General features: G+C 33.9%; 4 protein-coding genes across 6 annotated transcripts in view; 2 read left to right on the top strand and 2 right to left on the bottom strand.

Annotated features, from left to right (window-relative positions):
- Positions 1 to 16: 16 nt before the first annotated feature.
- Positions 17 to 3,354, bottom strand: LOC115240897 (atypical kinase COQ8B, mitochondrial). Of its 2 annotated transcripts, none has more exons than XM_029816327.1 (12): positions 3,091 to 3,354; positions 2,782 to 2,990; positions 2,175 to 2,702; positions 1,865 to 2,084; positions 1,668 to 1,792; positions 1,492 to 1,576; positions 1,306 to 1,421; positions 1,036 to 1,198; positions 769 to 971; positions 548 to 700; positions 379 to 479; positions 17 to 297 (listed from the first exon to the last, which is right to left on the bottom strand). In XM_029816327.1, the coding sequence occupies exons 2-12, from the start codon at positions 2,971 to 2,973 to the stop codon at positions 123 to 125; spliced, it is 2,061 nt and encodes a 686-aa protein (XP_029672187.1). In that variant the 5' UTR covers positions 2,974 to 2,990; positions 3,091 to 3,354; the 3' UTR covers positions 17 to 122. The 2 variants fall into 2 exon arrangements, with proteins under 2 accessions (XP_029672187.1, XP_029672186.1); XM_029816326.1 differs by having other exon boundaries at positions 2,782 to 2,975; positions 3,091 to 3,329.
- Positions 3,355 to 3,754: 400 nt separating this feature from the next.
- Positions 3,755 to 6,730, bottom strand: LOC115240901 (homocysteine-responsive endoplasmic reticulum-resident ubiquitin-like domain member 2 protein). Its single transcript, XM_029816331.1, has 4 exons — positions 6,265 to 6,730; positions 5,387 to 5,763; positions 4,957 to 5,289; positions 3,755 to 4,795 (listed from the first exon to the last, which is right to left on the bottom strand). Exons 1-4 carry the CDS (start codon positions 6,397 to 6,399, stop codon positions 4,519 to 4,521), a joined length of 1,122 nt encoding a protein of 373 aa, XP_029672191.1. The 5' UTR covers positions 6,400 to 6,730; the 3' UTR covers positions 3,755 to 4,518.
- A 333-nt stretch (positions 6,731 to 7,063) lies between these two features.
- LOC115240900 (putative histone-lysine N-methyltransferase 1) lies at positions 7,064 to 12,358 on the top strand. The gene is made up of 8 exons (XM_029816330.1): positions 7,064 to 7,266; positions 7,388 to 7,515; positions 7,604 to 8,555; positions 8,629 to 11,249; positions 11,318 to 11,481; positions 11,559 to 11,763; positions 11,929 to 12,051; positions 12,130 to 12,358. The coding sequence occupies exons 1-8, from the start codon at positions 7,216 to 7,218 to the stop codon at positions 12,254 to 12,256; spliced, it is 4,371 nt and encodes a 1,456-aa protein (XP_029672190.1). The 5' UTR covers positions 7,064 to 7,215; the 3' UTR covers positions 12,257 to 12,358.
- Positions 12,359 to 13,715: 1,357 nt separating this feature from the next.
- LOC115240935 (leucine-rich repeat-containing protein 15-like) overlaps positions 13,716 to 22,227 on the top strand; it is an 11,083-nt gene continuing 2,571 nt past the window's right edge. The window contains exons 1-4 of one of the 2 annotated variants that reach the window (XM_029816389.1): positions 13,716 to 15,114; positions 20,059 to 20,344; positions 21,269 to 21,583; positions 21,955 to 22,227. In XM_029816389.1, coding sequence (XP_029672249.1) covers positions 20,060 to 20,344; positions 21,269 to 21,583; positions 21,955 to 22,227 — 873 coding nt within the window. In that variant the 5' untranslated portion in view covers positions 13,716 to 15,114; position 20,059. Of the gene's footprint in view, positions 15,115 to 16,673; positions 16,765 to 20,058; positions 20,345 to 21,268; positions 21,584 to 21,954 lie in introns of those variants that run through there. The other variant, XM_029816388.1, reaches the window with a different exon arrangement.

Genomic DNA, 22,227 nt, shown 5'->3' with positions numbered 1-22,227 from the left:
GTTGTTAAAGTAGGAATTGCTAGTATCATGTTATAATTTTATTAGGAAACGCATACATTTGTACAAAAAATGTCTAGGCATCTCAATTATATGCATTTTGTTATATCATCAATACTAACATATCAACCAAACTTATAATTAGCATAAATCTCCCGAAACATATCGCGACATTTAATTCTAACTCCAAGTTTTGCGCACAGCAAAAATATCCCTGATAATTTTCTGTGCAAACTATATATCTCCTCGGGTGGTGGACACAGTCTGTGATTTATTATGGTTGGTACTAAAGCTTGAATCCTGCAAACACATACAATACGCAATTGTTACTTTATCGCTAGATATGAGATATTAATTTAAATATGGTAATGTGAGATGTACCGTCTTGTCACATCTTGGCCGCCAAAATCGTAATACTCATGATTATTGTCGAATACTTGTCCAAGGATCATGACCACATCCACATGAGCATTTTCCATAATCTGCCGATGTATAAATCTTGCTTTATATATATTATAGATTGTGTCTGTGTGATATAGATATAAGATACCTTGGACTCATATCCAGTGAGAAATTTCATTTCTCGAGACAACTGCAAAACTTTATTGTGATTCCCCTCACTTGCAGCATTAATAACGTCTATATATTTGTCCATAAATGCTTTTTCATATGTCCTGCATGCCCCAAAATCCAATAAAATTAACTGTAAAGATATATCCATTAGATTTTGATTAAAATTACAAATATATAGTTATTTCGTATATATAATACCTGTTTTGTATCAACATTGTAGAAGAAATTGGACCAATTTGGATCAGTTTGCATAAATCGAAATTCAAATAATTCTTTTAGAGTCAAACGCATAATCAGTTCGCTTATATGTTCTCTAATCTTAATATTCATATCTACACATTTATCAACAGGTATGCCTTCTATCATCTCTGTCGTGAATACTTGCTTTGTGGAGAGATCATCTAGAAATTTTATCTAACATTTAATATCTAGTTAATTATATTTTATGTTATTTTTATTCAATACCTATTACTGTAGGCACATAATACTCTGGATAAGGCACCATTAATTCCCTATATTTCCTTGTACATTCTGCTTCCCTTATATAGTCCACTTCCCATGCAAGCTCGCGTTTCGCAACTTCCACCACATTGTCTATAAACATTCCTTCTGGAAACATATTCCAAACCTGTAATATAAAAATAATATTTGATATTTATAAGGTAATATGATATTTAAACAGTATTCTCTATGATCGAGATTCTTGTTGAGATTTAAGATATTGTTATTTTGTACCTTCATTATGCCTACTAAATTCTCAATGTCACTTTGAATACCTATAGCCACACCTGGATACTGAATCTTTATTGCTACATCTTGCTTATTCAATAATATACCATGGTGCACTTGTCCTAAAGTACATCACATAATTATAGAGAACTTTCAATCGAGATTACATGAAAAAAGGAAATGTTTATCTACCAATGGATGCTGCTGCAAATGGTTTCTCCTCAAAGAATGCCAATTTATTTCTCCAATTGTGTCCAAGCTCGCTACCTAATACTTTCTAGAAATAATTGCAATAATTTTGATATTAATGATATTAATATAATTGATATACATTTTTTTTTAGATCTATATCTATATATCATTTTTACCTCTACTTGCCATGTTGGCATAAAATCAGCACTTTGTCTGACCCTCTCAAAGACTTTCTGCAATTCAGGACTTATAATAGTATTGTCTTGGATGCTCAATATTTGACCAATTTTTAAAGCTGCACCTGTATTTTTGATAAAATGATATAATTCCTATATATATATGTATAGATATGTGGCACTTTTATAAATCTTACCTCTCACTTTGCACAATGTTGAAACTATTCTTTCTGCATTAGCTTTAGTGAGGAACATATTGTCAATTGTATCTCCAACACTTTGCTCTTTTAATCCTAATGTCCTCCGTGTATATTCTGCGACGGTACCAACACCAAGACCAAGACCCAAGGTACCAAAGCTTACCATTCTTTGCAATCTTGTAGCAGGAACTTTTCTTTCTCTGGCAGTAGGTGACAACTATAATATACATTAGGCAATGAGATATTCATAATAATTGAATATAAATAAATATATATAGATATCAAAAATTTATTTTGATATACTTACAAGTTGTTTTGGTTTAACTGTTAATTTAGCCTTTGGTCTTTCTTTAGGCTCTGTTTGAATGTTTGCACATTTTTTTTCAGGTGTCTTAATTGTAGAGGAAGAAGTAGAATTAGCAACTTTATTTTTAATATTTTTCTCATGTTCCAATTCTAATTTCCTTAAAATTTCTTTATCTTTATCAGAGAGTTCTATTTGAGGTATCTCTTTATCTGAAGTGGCAATAGTTTCAATCTTTTCTTTTACAGTCATATATTTCCATGTTGTATTATTTTGTACACCTTCTGAAGACTTCTCGATTGTAAATTTGTTACTATCATGTTTTGGCAAAGTGACATCTTTATCAATAGGCAATTCTTTTGGATCTTTTGCAGCATTATATACATGTAATTTTGCCTTCTTCTTGGGAGCATAATCATCATTTTTTATACCCAAGTTTTGACTAGCTATTATTTTAATATATTGTCTAATACCTTTTTCAACTACACTCACACGCTCAGTTGCTTCTTTCAAATCTTTTGCTACTTGTTCCTATACAAAACAAACATTATAAGAGAAGCAATATACATAAAAGGTTGACATATTGCTCAGTTTTATTCGAAAGACTTACAGGAATCTTACTTGGTTCTACGTCACTCAGTTTTTTTCTCGCAGCTTGTATGTACTTTTCAGGTAAATCTTTTAAACTGGAGTGTGTGATTGTGTACTTGATTGCTTCCTTTTGATGTTTTATCAGAGCATTTGTCACACTATGTGCTCCCTTAAGTATACCAAGTAAATCGGAAACTTTCGAACGAGGCATTTCTGTAAAATAACAAACTTTTTCACACTATAATATAATATATAGTTTTGACAATTATTTCAAACATAATAATATTTTATAATAATTAGATAGAATAGATTAGTATAAATATCTTACGTTTTCTTTTTATTATGAAGCAACAAAACGACTGAACGTTTGAAAGGAGGTTAATGTAATTCTACAGAAATTGTCTCCAAAAATTAAATAATATAAATTCAACACTTCAAAATATAACGAGGAATAAATTATCGATATAAAAATAATTTTTCCATAAATAAAACAGTAATTTCTTGTGCATTATTGCATCAACATGTCACAGTCCACGTGATCGCATGCGCCTTTCATAAATCAGCGCGGTATATATAAAACCCATTCTTCCGTAATAAATTTCAACTTTTATTATTAATTGATATTGTATTATAAAAAAAACATTTATTATAATTCGTCGAAATAAACAACACGTGACTAAACGAGACAAATTTCAAAAATTGTTTTATTTGCTTTACATACATTTTTCATTTCATCGGCGTCTTATATATATATTTAGGAAAATTACATAAATTTTACTAAATACCTTTGCCATGTATATGTTATAATATAATTATTATTTTATATACAATAATTATTTATATAATTATATATTATTTATATTTATATAATATATTATAAATTATATATTAAAATAATAATTTTATATATATGAATACAGCGTATGACACGTTTTATATAAGGATACCACACTGGATATATTTGCGATCGTATTAAAACATCACAGAAATTATATTTGCATAATATAATATTATTGCTATATAAGAAAATCTTTTAAGCAAATTAAATGTTCTACTATCATTACTTTTTAATATATTATCGTTTTATACAGTACAGGCTCTACACAAAAATCGCATGTTTCTTACATTTATATAGGCACACACATGCGCATACATACACATGCGCGCGTGCATGTACACACGCACACAATTTATCTCGTTGTATCTTTAAATTACTCTACAAACATAAAAAATTTCCTTTATACATTAAATTCTAATAGCTTTGGGATGGCGAGTCTAACAATCTTCTTTCGAAGGAAAGTTAGTATTAATATATATAGATAGAACGTGACTGTTATTTCATTTCGTGAACTCTGTCGTCGAGTTCAATCGAGATACATATATATATATAATCTTTACACGCGACATTGGAAATTGAGTTCCACAATAAATGTCATCCATTTTAACCGTATGTCGATTATTAACATACGCGTATATATGAACATTTACATATACTATTAGATTCAGATACAAAAATGAATATCATAAAACTGATCAGACTTTCATAGGAATACATGTATCTCTCTCAAATCTCACAATTTTGCAAGCATTTCTGATTTTACAGACCATATGATACTTACAACATTTGATGTATGATAAAGTTCACCATTATCTCTGATATTTATATCACGTTTCTGTTTTGGTTGTATATATTCTTTTTTTGTAAATGTAGAGGAAAAAAAATTCGATTTTATAACAGATTGGGTCCCAGACAAGATTAAATGACATTCGGCTGATCTGGGATAAGCGAGGCAAAAAACGAACTAAAAAAGGTCCAAGTAAAGGCGAGTGCACCTGGCCGTTGTTCTTCATTCTCTTCGTTAGCGTTTGTTCGTGCTTCTGGTTGCGGAGTTGGCATTTGAGGATTTTGTTGCTGTGGCACAGCCTGTGGGCCCATCGCTTCGTTTTGTAAAACTTGATTGTTGTTGTCTACGCGACCATTGTTGTTCTCACCTAGTAATATCGGTTGTACTCTGAAGAAACCACCCTGATATCTGTAATATGGATATCACTCTATATTATCTATATGCAATATATAATATTCAGAAAAGTTTGAGAAAATATTAGAGAATAAAAAGATGTGTATGTATAAAAATACACAATAAAAATGTTGTAGAAATATATATATATATTAAATAATATATTATATACTCACAGATATATTGCAAATCCCAAAAACGTGACAATGAGAAACCTCAGAGGAGACGAGTAGAAATACACTATACCAAATAGAACAATGATTCTGGACAATGTATAGAAGAAATCCAACCAATCGCGATTAAACGCGGCATCCTCAGCCGCGCCATTATTTCCCGCATTGATGTCCGGCGCTTCTTGCGCTGCTGGTTGGGCAGCCTGTTCATCAACGACATTGTTGTTGTTATTAGTGCTCGTGTATGTATGTTGAGGTGTATTGTCATTGATGTTAATATTCATTTGTTGCAGGTACGGAATACTGGCTTGTAATTGTATGCCTTGCGCTGCCATGCTGCAAGAAGAAAAACTATGTATTGTAATATTTATGCACATATTTATGCATTTTTTCTAACTTTTTCAAAAAGTTTTCTAAAAAGATATGTACTTACAGTTGCATATATTGTGTGAAATAATGTGTGTATGCCTGTTGCATCCAGGCTAATTGTTGACTATTTCGAGGATCAAAGTATTGTTGAGGCAGATACATTTGTTGAGGTGCAGTGACATTAGCATTCTCATGATTCTGATTTTGAACACTGTTACTTCTGATATGATTGTTTCTCATGGAGGATGCTGTATCTGTATTATTTTCAATTGTCGAATTTTGATCTGATGTTTTAGCAGAACACATTTTCTGCGGTGTACAGACTAAATGAACAGTGTATGCCTGATCTTCTAAACCATCGTGCTGTCTCAGGATATCCTTCAATTGTGCAGAGTCATTCAGCAATTGACCTGAGTAGATTAATTTCTGATGCGAGCTTTCCTATATAAACAACAATAATAACTAAAATCAGTTACTTATCTAGTAATATGATATATATATTGCAACAAATATAATTGTGATATATTAATAGTAATAATAATAATAAAATATATAAATCAGCCAAAACATTTATATAAAAATCGTAATGATTTTAGAGTAAAAAAATAACATAACATCCCATAACATTAGTTAATTAGTCTCTCGTATATATTAATGAACTGACATATGAATGAACATACTAGTTATAATCAGTAAAGATTAATGATGTTTAGAAAAGATATATCTTTTCATGTCATCAAAAAATGTAAATATATTCCTATCTAATATAATACTATCTTATCTTTCCACTTTACAATTCTTCGAACGAAACATTATAATACAGATACAAAAGACTGTATAAAATATAACACTAATAAAATAAAATGTTCTTTTTCCGATTTTATAGAAAACGAGGAGAAACGTCACGCTTTCACCGGGCGGAGACACTTTCGCGCGACTTACTGGCTTGCTGGGATAGACTTCCGACAGATACTCCTTCAGACGGCCAATGGTCCAGCTGAGATCGCATTTAATTACTTGGTCCTTGATCTGTTGATTCGGTGCCTTTATGATGAGATTAACGGCGGCTTCTGCCATCCTTTCGGCGCGTCAGAGCCAGCCCGAGGTCAGCTGTTGGCGTAGCGAGCAACAGTGATTAATAATAATCCTTGCCCTCGTCGTCCCGTCGTCGCAGTCGCCGCCGCCGTTGCTTAATCGAAAGCTCGTCGTCAGTTATACTTCTCCTTTATTTGTTCGTTCGTTCGAGAGATAGAGAGCCGTTCTTCGATTTAACGGGAAGAGAGTTGTCGTACGCGAAATTCTTAATTTTTTTAGCAAATTATATATCGTCCACTGCCACGATTGTATGTACGACAAACGTCATCTGATATCACTCAAACACAACTGTGTACACACACGTTCGTGATGTGGAATTGTATAGAATCGCACATTTGGCGATCGCCCATTGGGCGCTGATTACGCGCGCTCATCTCGAAAATTATGGCGAGTTTTCATGAGTTGCGTTCCGAAACGCACGAAGCTCCTTGGTTAAATATATTTATGTGCGTAGCCGTGGAAAAATTGAAGAAAAAAATATAGAATAAAATTGAAACTTGATTACTATAAAAATAAACGAGGCAGAAAAATATAAGAATGACTATTCTTTCAAATTTACAATTTTTTTGTAGCATTGGAATTTCGGCTTAATTTGGCGCGATTTAAATGGGTTTAGGAAACAATAATAAAAAAATTTTCAAATCGAATCGTAACCGTTTTTGTGTGTTTGATGGAGGCTTGGATGTATGCACGAATAAAATGTGGATATTTTAATTATCCTCGTTTTGTACATGTTGAATATACGTTTATGATACAGATAAGCGATTCCTCCGCGAAAAAAGAGTGATATTTTTAATCATGCCTCGTAGTACTCCTACATCCAAGAGAAGTGAATCTAGACGTTCATCGGTGAGTTTATTGTTTACAATTGTTTTATAGCTTAACTATCTCACTTTTTGCAAACTAAAAGAATGTCCGATTTAATATTAATATATTAATATTAAAAATTAATGATTTTTGATGTTGGTAGATTCTTAAACCACGTAAACCACGACAACCATTACAAAATGTGAATTTTGATTCTCCACACAACGAAAAAAGTTTAACCCCATCAAAAACTAAAAGGCGCGTTAGCTTTGCAGATAAGAAACATGTCAAGTGAGTATATTGTATTGACTATTATAAAGTTAATCAACAATTTATTTTTATTTTAATACCTTTTCTTTAATTATTCTATTCTGTACAGAGAGTTTTGTCATTCGATAGATCAAGGAACTGTATGGGATAATACATATGAAGAGCACGATAGTAAGCACGATTCTAGTCTTAAAGGATCTTTTGTTTCTTTAGACTCGAATGCTAAAACTGAATCAAAAGAAAATGCATCTTTATGTATTTCTAATAATGAATATGTACACATCTTGGAAAATAATTCAAGCTGTTCAAACAACTCCAACTTGACAAATAATCAGTTATTTGAGTCTAACATAAAAGTTAAAGGAAAAGATAATGAGAACTGTGATTTGGATTTTACTAATCCAATCGAAATGAAATTGTTTGATGAAGGATTTCAGTTCCAAGAGACTATACTGCCAAATAAATCTGGTATATCTCAACCATCTAAGGATGCAACATTAAGTAGTATTGCATGTAGCAACACAGATGAGAAATATGTGCAACCATCTGATGAAACGTCTCAACATGAACAAAATGTAACGCCAAATGCTCTTTTTAGATCTCGTGCACCTAAAAATGCAACATCTAGCAATATTATTATATATAGAGACTCCAATGAAGAGAACAATGCGAGTAATACTACAAATGCTCTTACTGTATCTAATGTATCTAAAAATGCAACATCCAGCAATATTATTATATACAGAGACTCTGATGAAGAAAAGAATTCAAATAATACTGGTATAAAATCATATTCTGAATTATGTTGCAACAACGTCGACTCTGAATTAGATATGACATGTGCTCAGGATTTATCTATGGAGTTTACTACACCAATGCATACGCCTTTGCTATCTTTACATGCAGAAAAAGAAATAAATGTACAGAAAGATGAATGTTCATTGAACCTAAATTTAAATACAAATTGGGTTAGCAACTGCAATAATGTATCCATTCAGGCTGTACCAATATCGGTGAAACCTGTTAACTTTGATTTAGGAATTTTTGAACAAATTTCAAAGATACAAACCCATGGAAGTACGAATTCGACCGTCTGTTAACTTTGATTTAGGAATTTTTGAACAAATTTCAAAGATACAAACCCATGGAAGTACGAATTCGACTGTTGGAAATAATACACATAATAAGACCATATTTTCAACAAATTTACAATCTAATATTGCTTCTGAAAATACCGTTTTTAAACATACACAGGATGCAACACAGAATATTAATGAATCAATGATGTTAACAAATGTAATACAGCCATTTACCACAAGCACTGACATATCTCATATAAACAGTCCCATACAAACTCATGGAAGTACGAATTCGACCGCTGGGAATATTACACATAATAAGACGATATTTTCAACAAATTTACAATCTAATATTGCTTCTGAAAATACTGTTTTTAAACATACACAAGATGCAACACAGAATGTTAATGAATCAATGATGTTAACAAATGTAATACAGCCATCTACCACAAGCACTGACATATCTCATAAAAACAACCCCATACAAACTCATGGAAGTACGAATTCGACCGTTGGGAATATTACACATAATAAGACGATATTTTCAACAAATTTACAATCTAATATTGCTTCTGAAAATATTGTTTTTAAACATACACAAGATGCAACACAGAATGTTAATGAATCAATGATGTTAACAAATGTAATACAGCCATCTATCGCAAGCACTGACATATCCCATGTAAACAATACAGCTTTTAATGTTTCATTGGAAATGACTACTGCTATATCATCAAAAATGTATGACAGAAATATTGCACATCCTCATGATGAAAATATAATTAAAGAAAATAATTTGAGAGAAAATCAAATTGATAAAACTGAATTTTTTAATGATGTAATGGAAATAACAAAGCCTGTAAATATGTTACCTTTGATTGCTTACGACAAGGAGAATTTGAAAATAGATGAATTAATATCCAAAGATGATAGAACTATGTTCTTTCATGATGTATCCATGGAAATGACTAAAGTGTTAAAAAATCAAGAAGAAATTACTCGTCCAATCGTTCACAAGTCAATATCTGAAGAGAGTACATGTAAAAAAAAGAATATGGATAATTCAAATGGCTTTGATGAAAAAACTAGATTATTATACAAGTCTATGGAGATTACTGAAGCTGTCCCAGTCTCTTTGCATCATGAAAAAACACTTAATACTATTTGCGCTGCACAATCTACATCGTTCTCTCAAACTATGTCAAAAGCACGTTTGCCTGTTGAAAATTCAACTGAATCGACATTTCAAGCTGATACAGCTGCAAACAAAACAATTCAACATGTATCAATGGAAATTACTGATACAATTTTATCGACTTTACATCTTACACAAGATGCGACAAATGAAAGGGAGAATTTAAATATTTCTAGAGATAATGAATTTCAACATTTAACAACAGATAATTTAACAAAATTGAAGAAAAGTGCAGCAAAAGAAAATTACATAATTTCAAGAGAAATTACAGAAACGACAGACACGCACGATGAATTGCCTGATAATTTTGTTATTCCATCTCTGTCAAATAATTTAGATCACTCCTTAAATGCAGTTTTAAAAAATATTAGCAGTACAAACAAAACGATTTTTGATGAAAATGAACAATCAAATTCGAAAAAGATTTGCAAGTCTTTTATGGAATTTCACACTCCTCAAGAAAATAATGTATGTTTATCTCCAAGGCCTAATGATATTTATATAAATGATACTGGACATAATGAGTGTTTTGTAAAGGATACAATGGATCATACTGGGTTGTCTCGATCAAATTTCAGAGATGATCTAAATGAGATTAGCGATTGTAGTCTGTTAAAAACTCTGGGAAACAATATCGAAGAGTTACAATCGATTAAACCACCATCGTTCATATTATTAGATAGTTACAAAGACGAGAATTCCTTTTCTGACGCCTTATGCAAAGACAAACTTCAGATATCGACCGGTGATGGAACAATTGATAATATACATAATAGTTCAAACCAATTAGTAATAGATAATATTCCAGAATACGAATGTCTAGCAGAATCGAGAAAAAGTATAGCAAAAGATAATGAAAGTTTTACAGTTTTAAGAGAAAATGAATCGATAAATATAGAGAACATTCAAATGGAAGATTGCTCTAGAAGAACTATAGCGAATAAAACTGAACAGGAAGATGATTGCCAAGCAATCAGAAGAATAATTATTAATGACAATCGAATTAATGAATCTAATCATTGTAGAATGAATGTAGAGAATTTTCATGCAGAAAATGTGTTATCAATACAAAATAATAAACATGAAGAGACAAATACTGATCATTGCAAATCGCCAATTATCAAAGAGAATGAAATAATAGCTGAAGTAGAATACATCCAAGAAAGGGTAAATAATGATGCAAATCCACAAAATAATGTTAAAGAGAAAGAAGAATATTCGGATGTGCAAAGACTAAAGACAGAACAGTGCACTGATCATATCAAAAGGTTAGAAGCAATTGAAAATCAATTATATTCTGAGAACAATTGCAAAGAGAATTTAAATGACGAAGTAAGAGTAACAGAAATGGAACAAAACGAAGAATGTACAGAAGAAAGACTCGCAGTAGAACGATGCGTTAGCGCGAATGAAGACGAGTCTTTGGTTGAGCAAGATCCCTTTTTATCGTTATCGCAGAAATTAGAAACACATTGCGAAAGGTATATAATTTTTTTAATTTTTTTACTATAAAGGAAGATTGAAGAGAGCTAATATTATTTTATTACAGGGATGATTGCATTTGGAACATGTATCATAAGAATATTGACAGGAAAATGTTTGTTTTCGGCTTCATATCGAATTCTTTATTGATAGCAATGTATTTATCATATGATCTTAATTGCTCTGAAGAAAATCTGATTAATAAAATCAAGATTATTTCCCGCGTTTCAGGTAATTATACAAATATTAATTAAAGGACAAAATTACAATATTTTACTCTTATATTTTTCTTTTTATTTTTCTGACAGATGATTCAGGTGTATTAGTAAGGATAGTTCATAAATTAATTCTGGAAAAACTAGATGCGAAACTACTTATGTATAGGTATAGAACTCATGAGGACATTCTACCAATGCTAGAATGTGTTTCAGAACATGTGAAATTAGCAATGAATTTCATGTTCGATTTGAAGCATTTGGACAATTTAAATTTGATGGAAATTACTTATGATCAGTAATTATTTATATCTATTCATATTACACTATGTTATGCTATACTATACTATATTTAATATGAGATACTGTATTATTTAAAATATAATATCTCTTTCACACAATACATATATATTATATATATATTATATAACTTTATGAAATAGTAATAGCATGTTTATTTTAGCATCTCATTCCTGTCTCGAAGCAAACAAATGGACACTATATTGAAAGTTACGGTTAAAGTCAAACGTTTCGATGAACTCACTTCAAAGGACGTAAACGTTCATTGTTTACTAGGTACAATAAGGTAAATTCATGAAAAAATGGATTGCACAACTGGAAATTTAATGGAATTGCTATTCTTATCTTTTTCTCATTTTTATAGAGAAACTGATGTTAAAAGTCTAATTAAGAATATAAAAAAGGATCACAAGTTCTTAAGGAAATATATAAACGATGTCAAAGATTACATTGACATAATGGAAGAGACTTCAATCCCCAAGAAAGTTTAATTTCCAAGAAGAGGCTGCCGATTGATCTTCAGTGAAGATATCACTTAGCTGTCTCAATGTGCTCAAATCAGAATTAAAATAAATGAATTTTTAAATCGTCAATATTGTAGATGATTGTGCAATTATCCATATTTTAAAAGCAACACAAAGCGTTTTCTTATTTTTGTACCACTATTTATAAATTGTACTATTTTCTATTTCTCTTTGTAGAGTTATAATTGCAATATGTAATACCCAGTAAACACAAAGTAACAGTAATATAACATCAATGTTATAATTTTCCACTCAACAATGTAACTGCAATATAACATGCCTTGTACGTAACAGTTACATTGTTGAGTGGGAAATTATAACATTAATGTTATGTTACTGTTACTTTGTGTTTATTGGGTATAATATAAAAAAAAAAAAACATAATATTTTCTATAAAACTAATTGTAAGTATAATAAAGAGAACATTGAGTGTATGTACACGCGTGTGTGTGAGTGTATTCTATTTTCTTGCGAACTGGCTATAAATCTTTTCATATTAATATTTTAGTTTCTTGTACTTTTTTATTTACATATGTCATGATGAAAATTTGAGTGATTCAATTTAAATGTGCTGTATGTGTTATAGCGTAATGTAATATATTATCGAGTAATAAACGTAAAGTTTCGAGAGAGCATGGAGGTCGATCAACTGGCTCCAATATAGCCGGTTCGGAGGATGCAGCTTTTTGTGCAAGCACACAAGCAGAGTTCCTTGGGATAGTATATCGTGCGAACGATAGTCTTTCATGGAATCGTACGGCGCTTTCCGTCGTCACGCTCTTGAGAAATGTTCGCCTCTGTAGGAGTCGCGCATCAATAATGGACCTCGATCGTGGGATCGAATAATCCCGGGCTGCACGCTGCACGGCGATTTTATTATAGCCGCATTAATAAGATTTACGCTTCATCTTCGAACGCACTTACACTACAATTAACATTTAAAAGAAATTAATATTGCAAATTTATTGTTATTTGCTTTATATTTTGAGCTAATATTGTATTACGAACGCGATATGTTAGAAGAAAATGATGATCATCTTAATATGATTTTATAATAATAATGGCAGTTTATTTTGTTCGAAGGATGTGCGCTCTGACTTGGACGTAAATTAACTTATGCAAGCGCCGCTTAAATCCGCTTTTTTTCCAACGGCATTTGTATACAATGAAACTCTCGATCAGACTGTCAGTCGTACAATCTACTACCGATGAGCTTCGTCTTTTTGTTATATGAAAAAAGGAATTCTTGCTGTGTTCTCGTTAGAGCGATGCGTGGATCGATTTAGAAAAAAAGTCAAATCATGAGAATTAATTTCATGATGAGTAATTAAAGTTTTATTTACGACATCCAATATTCATATATGCAGTTTTTTTTTTTTAATTTTTAGACCCAACATCGTTCTGGCTTGGCGTGGCATGTTATAAACACTTCAAGCTTATTAAAGAAGTCGGACTTTCTTTCACCGCAACTCTTTACGCCAGTCTCTCTCGCTACAACGTGGGCGTAGAGGCCCGGTTTTACGTGATTTCGTAACGACGACGACGAATCGATTTCCAGTATCAAAAAGCATTTCACGAGGATCCCAAAGACCTTCGGGGGCCCCTATTACTCCACCCACTCTCTCTCTCTCTCTCTCTCTTTCTCGTTTGCTCCTCGACCGATCTTCTCCCAAATTCTCATGCATACGAAAACAGCACGCACGTACGAAGATTGTTCGCTGCTACTTTTCATATCGTGAACGGATCAATAAATAAAGTTTTTATATGGAAGGAGAAAATGTGGGATGTCTAGCTATAAAATATCCCTTTGCCTCATTAGAGAAAGAGAGAGAAAAAGGAACTGTGTTTGTATTAATGAATTAAAAAAACTAAAAATTTTAGAATTATACCTTCTTCGATTAATCATCGATGTTTTTAAATCGCTTGGCGGAGTTTTTTTTTTGTGGATTAGAACAAGCATCACTAATCGGCATGATATTTTTAGGAGTTTTCCTTCGTAGGCGATATCGTTCTTCTCATCATCGTTGTCAATCGCGACGATACCTGCTCCAGTTCGACGGAGAGCACGGCTACGGCAAGTGGGCGTAAGGGCCGGGAGAGAGAACGTCGTCCCGTGTTCCATACATGGCTATGCTATGTGGAAACCGAGAGACATACGGAGAGACGGACGGACGGACCGGGGGAGTCCCCACTGTATGGACACGACGATGGAGGCGACGTTTTCTCTGGAAGCGGTCGCCGAGCATGCTCTCGGCGCACAGTACCTCGCAACACGCATGTTGTGCGACCACCGTCCATGCGATCATCCTGGTGTTATCCAGGCATTCGTGTCACCGCGCGACCCTTTGGAAGACGCGATGTCCGTTTTCCGCGCGACCATCCGCGTCCAATGATTGACGCGCGCGACGGTGTAGATCTCTGTAATCAAACTTCATCGGTGATCATCGCCATCGGGTGTTGAGATCGCCAATCTTTGCCGCGGAGATTCCTCGATACGGAATCGATTTCGCGTGTCACAATTATGCGGCGATACCGCGAGGAATAATATCGAGTAGCGATATTAGTACCGAGCTTTCGACCTTTGACATCCCCTGTCAAGCTTGATATAAGATAATATAAAATAAAACTCGAAGAAAGGTCACGATACCAGGAAACATCCCAACTTCTAAAGACTACTCTTCGTCGTTATAGAACGGATCACACGATGTACTCGCAGGCACTTGACTGGCGTGGGTGCTACTGGATTCCTCCTGCGCTCTGAGACCGAGGTCAGGTGTGGGAGGGTGTAGGGGTTGCTCGAGACTGACGCACATCGCACGTTATAGGTACGTACCAATACTGTAATCATATTATAGTGTTATGCATTATCTTTCTTATATACAACATATATATAATTTAACATTTAAATAAAATATTTCCATCTTTTTTTTTTTTTTGCAGACGCGCTCTTTTAATATTTCAAATTAATATTTAGTAATACAAATATTAAAATACGCAATTACAATAGATAGAAATATTTTAGATTTGTATCTTTATGAGCTATGCGTCAAATTGCGTCAGCTCGATACAAAATATTCAACAGAGATTTTCATTACGTGTAAACACATTTTTGCATCAAACGGATTTTGATTCCGTGGCACGTTGATTCTCATTTTTTTGCTCGCTTTCAATCGCGGATTTTCTTCTTAGCTTGCAAAGCTCTGGCAAGTGGAGTGCGTTTTTCAAATTTGTCTAACGCCTCTATCATCTCCGTAGGATGTCGGTACGTCAATATCTCGTTCATGATCTCGATCGGTTTTAACGGATTGAACTTGAAGGTGATTCTTCGGCGCAGCGATAGCACCTTTTCTACGGCTTGCCGGATAAAGTCTAGAGGAATCCCGATGGACATTTTGGCCAAGCAGGAGACGTCGATATTGCGGTCGACGCCGTGATATTTCATTAGCAGATTCTTGTAGTACATATATAGCGTATTGTAGTCACTAGTGGGCACTCTTATGAATTTGTCGTGCACTTTAATGAAGGCTGCTGTTGCCTTTTGTGGTTCTTCAGACAATGAGAGAAACAGTATCTATTGAATGAATTCGTAATATTCTAATAAGAAAAATCGAACAGAATTTCAGTTCTATACGTATGTGCTCTGTGTGTGTATATATGTGTGTGTGAATATTCTTCCAAATATTCCTTCTTATTTTTGTGTGTTACAGACAATTATATCATTTTATATTATCTTGTTTATCACGACCAAAAATATATTATTACTATTTGATCCTTTTTTTTCATACTGGTTGCTATAAAAAATAAATCTTGATTTAAATTTTAATTCTTATAGAAGTCTGAATTAAAATTGAAATAAAATAACAGAAGAGCAGATTTTTCAAATAAAAATATCAATCCGTCTTTTATAGCATTTACGCAAGTGAATAACAGTATCTGTTCGGAACCTCCAACACTCTATCCTCTAATCCTACGTTAGCTCGCCCGCCACCTACGTTTCCATACAACGATACTACTATATATACATCAGTAGGAGGTGTTTCATTGATGAGCAACCTCGAGCGATCGAGACGAGAGGTCCGAATGACGTAGGAAAAAGAGAAAGAGAGACCCAGCTGGTTATATGTGTGTGGACTTGACGAGGCGGCGGCGATTCATTCATATTGAAGAAAGATCTCAAACGGGAATAACAAGAATTTTACAAAGTAGGCGCTGCTCGATAGCAGCCCTCTACAATTTAGGAGTGCCATTCCGAGAGTTCTCACGATACGAAATGCATTTCTGATATCTAAGAATCTTCAAATATCATAATACGAATCGAATTGAATTTGTCTAATTATTTACCTGATCTCCCGGCTTGATACCTTTCACTAATTTGACAAAATACTTTGCGAATCGTTTGGGTCGAAGATGCTGTTCTGTCGGCGGAACTTTCTTCAGCCAAGGTTTTTCGCCAGCATCGAGAAAAATGATGGAAGGTGCGTAAACACGGGCCACTTTGGAGATCATATCTATGAGCCTCTGTTGATTTTCTTTGCCCATGTATTTATCAATCAAGACGGATGCCGATACATCGAAGAGTAATGCGCCAACCTAGAAAAGAGCTCAATTAGATCAAAATCAATTAGAAATTTGCTCTCTTTTAATTCGTGATATTACACAATTGAAGAAAATTATCTCGTATTTATATCATATTAAAGCTTTCTCCTTCATTACTGTTAATCACAAAGAAAGATTAAAGAACTCTACCTCTGAGCAAATAGCATTGGCGAGCAAAGTCTTTCCGGCTTCTGGTAATCCATAGATACATACGGAACGTACGAGCGGTGCGATTCGATGCGTCTCCTTGGACATTAAGGGCAACACGCAATATTCCAAAACGAGTTGCTTAATCTCCCCGAGCCGTTCTTTATAATTCCGGAATTCACGACGCGCTTCATAATTTTGATAGGAAAGATCGCCGAGCCAATCGCGCAAAAAAACGATCCGATAGTTTCTAATAATCTTGGCTTGCAACAGCTCGTTGAAAAGATCCTCGACGGCCACATCTTCCAAAATATCCTTCTTTTTCTTCTGTATTTGGACTTTGTCAGTGTCCTTTTTTATATCTGCTATAATAATTAATACCTAAATTTTATTTTTAATATCTAGACAAATTTAAAAACTAGTTACATGTTAAAATTTGTTAAAAGAAAATGAGAGAGAGATAGAATTCAATCAGAAACGTCAGATGACAATAAACGCGAATGATTATTAGTTCTCTATTAATTACCTTTGCCCTTTCCTGGTTTAGCGCGTTTCTTTTTACCACGCTCACGATCCTTCAGTAGCGCTTTATTTAGCAATTCTAACTCAGCTCTCATCAACTCATCCACAATCTCCCTCATCTCGAGCTGCAACTCGTAGCAAAGTTTCTCAGTAATCAAATCCAAGTACTCTTCCTGCTCCGGATTGTCACTTTCGTCGCGAAGGCTCCAGTTTCGGATAAAATCATCGTTTGCTTCCTCCAAACAAGACAGAGCATTTGTTTGCGGCATCTTCCAACCGGGAGCTTTCTTGACAGCTTTGACTGCTGGCATTATTTGTTCGATTCTTCGGCGCTTTGCTTTGCCTCTTTTTTTCTTTTCCAATATTTCCATTAAATATTCCTGCGGCGTTGCGGTTTGTCCGGTCGCGATCAACACGCTGCCGCCGAGATTCGCTGCTGGAAATACATCGTATTGTCCTGACGTATCGTACCAGATGACGAACCACTCACAAATCTCGTCGGTAATATCCTCCATTAATCCGGGGCCTGTAATTCTCAGTAGCTTTCGAAAGAAAATTGTTTAAAATTATTTTTATTTTCTTCTTTTTCTTAAATTTATTTATTTATTTTTTATTTTTTTATTACAACCCTCGGAAAATATATCAGAATCATCCGAAAACTATCGAAAAATTTACCCTCGTACGTTCATCACTGATCGTCTTTTTGGTGTGTGTTTCGAATACGGGCATTAGAGCACGTCGTCGTTGAAAATTCTCCTCGTCCTTTGCGATCGTTTTGTGACACTGCCAGCTCGGTATCGTCATATCCAAAGCCTCCTCGAGACGCGCGATCCGTTTTTTCGTGGCTTTCCTCGCGGTGTATTGCCGCCACGCGCGTTGTATAATTATCGCTGACTTGACGTACTTGGAGCGATCTATTTTTCTTGGTACTATCTCTCCGAACTCTACTTTCTTATTGTAATCGTATATACGTTTCACTACAAAACAGTTTAATATTAGTAATTTTGCATAAGGGGAACCGATAGATAATATTTGGATAACAAAGTTTTTCTCTTTCAAAATTATTCTGCTTGAGAAAACTTATTATCTAATTTTTTTCGTCTAAATATACCGTCTGTTCCGGTGCAGCGTCCCTTCCTGGCCCTCTCGTGACTCTGTATCAGCGATATCGCTCTGTGCATGGCTCTTTCGGCAGCGAGCTTTGCTTCTCGGGCGGCTTTTTCTTCGGGCGATTCGCGGATTACTTCCACCTTTGAGGGAACGGCGCGCATTTTTCTACGCGACCCACGCGTCTTCAATGTTTCCTCCCCCGGTTCGGTCATACTTTCAATATGTAATTGCGAGAGACTGCGTTCTCTCATTGGTGGTACTGGAATTATCAAATAAAAGATTATATATATTTATTTTTAAATAGCAATTAGAATATTATTATAGAATTTATATTTCAAATTTAATTAATTTTATATATTTGTGTTGGCTTTTTAATACAATTTTATTATTAATTGAAATGGTTTTGCGCACCTTTGTAGGCACTCTCCACCAACTCCTGAATAAATATCCTGCGTTCCTCAAGGCGTTCCCGGCCTGATACCGATGCAAGTAGCTCGATATCATCCGGCGTGAATTTCATACGATTTAAGATATCGTCGGGCCATCTGCGTGACAAATATTTTTAAATCGTAGTGTGAAGATATTTAATTTTCGCTTTTTTAAATAGCGAAAAACAATTTTTTAAATTAGATATTTGAATAAGCAAAGAAAAAGAGCGTACTGATAATCCCTATGATCCATTTTGACGATCTCCTTTTTATATTCTAGCATCCGCCCGATAGCACAGTCTAATATTTGCTTGATTAACTCCCGTTTTTGCGTGTGCACCATTTGATCATAACACATGATGAGTCTTCTCACTATATTACGATATCTATGTATATTAATTTATATAAATAAATATAATTTATATAATAAAAAATATATACAATCTATAGTAAAAATGGGAAATTATTGATATTATGTCATGTAATATTATGATATTTAATATTTTTACTACAGCTGGATGATGTTTTTATAAAATCAATATATTTTTGAGCACGTACTTTAGATACATAGTTAAAGCAGAATTTAAAGCCGCTTTGTACTTTTGTGGCGTATGTTGTTGCAACTCTCGTTCGAGCTCCAACAGCTTTTCTAAATCGCTCCTCGTGACAAGCCATAATTCTGTATAATAAACGTGGGACATCCCGGAATTAAATATATGTTTTTAGACAGATATAAAATAATAATAAGAATTTGTAGTTTTATACTCGCAATTTCAAATTTGTCAATTCAAAATGTGGTTATCAGCGATTGGCGTTTAAGAATGAATTTGCGCGTGTCAGCCGGAAACAAAATCGAAATCTTATTATACTTTGCAGCAATATTATTTGTCACGTCGTGTGAAAAATATTTTTTGTACAATAAAGAATTGCAAATATAATATATTTATTAAACATGCTCTTTTCCAGGATGCCGAAGCCATTTCGAAACTTGCTCGTTTTAACATTGATAATGACGGCGTCATGTCTCGATGTGACGGAGAACAATGCCACGACGACGACGGAGACGCCTTTGTTGACGAGTACATTCAGAATAACAACAATCGCTACCGAGGAAAATGCAACGCCGTCATCCTCATCATCTTTTCCCTTCGATGTGGCTTGGGAGTGTCCAAATATCACAAAAGCGGGCGTGGAGTGTTCCTGCGACTTTCCACATACGCTCAGATGTACCGGCGATAGAACAGCGTTGCAGGTAATTCCGCATGACAAAATTAATCAATGTTATTGAATAAGACAATATTAATTTAGAGAGATTAAAACATCAAAAAAATTATTTTAATTTGTATTCAAATTTTTTAAAATTTAGCTTTTCAAATAAAATTAAAGGACAATCTTTTATATTGCAAGTAGAGAATTAAACGTTTTCGAAAATTTTATGAATATTTAGATCTTTAATTATAAAAATTGCTTGAAAATTCTTAACTTGAACAATAATTTGTTAAAATTTAATTCTCAAATTAAAGTTATGTGTGAAATTAATTTTTCCTCAAGGAAAATTTCGAAAGACACTGCGGAATGAGATATAAGCTCAATCTCTGATGTTACGCTTCGCGGCGCAATCGAGGTCGTTACTTTTTAAGCAACGGTCAAGAAGAACGTGGGTGGTATAGACTGCCAATGAAATACAAGTCGTATACATATATTATTCAAGAGAGTCCATTGTGCTCACTTCTCTTTTCCTCTCATTCTCGTCTCTCTTCTCGATTGCTCTATCTCTCTTGCTTTGCGTACATCCGTTGTTTTCCGCCGCGCGTATATCCCGTTATCAATTATGTTTGACGACATTGCAACAAATATCGCTTGCACTCGCAGCAACTCTCTTTCTGCGAATCTATTAAAAGAATTTAGAATTAGAAAAGACGCGGCGATAGCTAAGCAAATTATATAATGATTTAATTTGATATTATATATAATTAGCACATAATTTGTAAATCTTTATCTTTTGAAAATAATTGATAATATATTTTTTAGATTAAAAACCGTTACAGAAAATCAATTAATACTTCACAATCTGTATGTAAATTTTGAGATAAACGCAAATATAGAGAGAGATAAGAAAGAATGAAGATATTGTTCTTATTATCTCTACTGTTGTTTTTTTTTTTTTTTTTTTTAGATCATCAGCGAGCATTTGAAACGTAACCGACCGGACACGATATCGCTGCTGGATGTGACCGTGACAGGGGTCTCCGTGTTGCCGGCACGCTTCTTCGAGGACGTTGCGCTTCACGGACTGGTCGTCTCTACCGGCGAACTGAGACGCGTCCACGAGAACGCATTCACGGCGTTGGCACGGCCGTTACAGGCGCTTGGATTGCCCAACAATCTTCTGGATTCGGTGCCCACGATCGCGCTGTCGCATCTAGTCGGTTTAGATCGATTGGATCTGTCCCATAACAAGTTGAAGACGTTAGAAGCGGACTCGTTCAAGGTACGATTAATTAATTAGCGATTTGCGTATAAAGTGTTTCATTTTTATAAATATCATCAAAAATAATGAAAACTTTAATAAAAGAAATGTTAATACGAACAGAGAGAAATCGTTATTGAGACGTAATTGAATTCTATTGTGTTACATTTTAAAAATGCGAGACGTTTTGATCTGAATTTCAGTAAAGGAAAGAAAAAATAATTCAGAAATTAAAAAAATATGAATTAGAAAAACAGTAAATGACAATAATAAAATTATGATTATAAATAATATAAAATATATATGAGATAAACGAGAAATGACTTTATGTAAAAAATAATTTTGAAAAGATTGTTTTATAAAAGAGTAACAAAACATTCTTACGGTTTTAGGGACTGTCAAGCCTGACTTATTTGGATTTGTGCGACAACTTGCTGTCACAATTATCGCCGCAAGTTTTCCTGGCATTGCCAGTGTTACGTTCGCTGAGAATGCGCGGAAATCGTCTAAGCGTTTCTGCATTATCCGCGCTCAGGGGTCTAAAGCGCTTGGAGGAACTGGATTTATCGAGTAATTTACTGCTGGGCCCAATGAGTCCCAATCTGCTGCCACAAATGCCCAGACTGCACTTCCTCACCGTGTCGGAGAACGGTCTTGTCAACGTT

This window comes from Formica exsecta, unplaced genomic scaffold, assembly GCF_003651465.1.
Source record: "Formica exsecta isolate Colony F162 unplaced genomic scaffold, ASM365146v1 scaffold458, whole genome shotgun sequence".
Lineage (NCBI taxonomy): Eukaryota > Metazoa > Arthropoda > Insecta > Hymenoptera > Formicidae > Formica > Formica exsecta.
Note: the sequence above shows the minus strand (reverse complement) of the source record. Positions and strands in the feature narration are given on the sequence as shown.

Coding starts and splice junctions, on each gene's coding strand:
- LOC115240901 (XM_029816331.1), bottom strand. CDS start 6,399: ATGGCAGAAGCCGCCGTTAATCTCATCATAAAGGCACCGAATCAACAG. Junction 5,290..5,386: donor TTCACACAATATATGCAACT/GTAAGTACATAT, acceptor TTCTTCTTGCAG/CATGGCAGCGCAAGGCATAC. Junction 4,796..4,956: donor TTGGGATTTGCAATATATCT/GTGAGTATATAA, acceptor TCCATATTACAG/ATATCAGGGTGGTTTCTTCA.
- LOC115240897 (XM_029816327.1), bottom strand. CDS start 2,973: ATGCCTCGTTCGAAAGTTTCCGATTTACTTGGTATACTTAAGGGAGCA. Junction 1,422..1,491: donor ATTTGCAGCAGCATCCATTG/GTAGATAAACAT, acceptor GATGTACTTTAG/GACAAGTGCACCATGGTATA. Junction 972..1,035: donor TTATGTGCCTACAGTAATAG/GTATTGAATAAA, acceptor TAAAATTTCTAG/ATGATCTCTCCACAAAGCAA.
- LOC115240900 (XM_029816330.1), top strand. CDS start 7,216: ATGCCTCGTAGTACTCCTACATCCAAGAGAAGTGAATCTAGACGTTCA. Junction 8,556..8,628: donor TTTTTGAACAAATTTCAAAG/ATACAAACCCAT, acceptor CAAATTTCAAAG/ATACAAACCCATGGAAGTAC. Junction 11,250..11,317: donor TTAGAAACACATTGCGAAAG/GTATATAATTTT, acceptor ATTTTATTACAG/GGATGATTGCATTTGGAACA.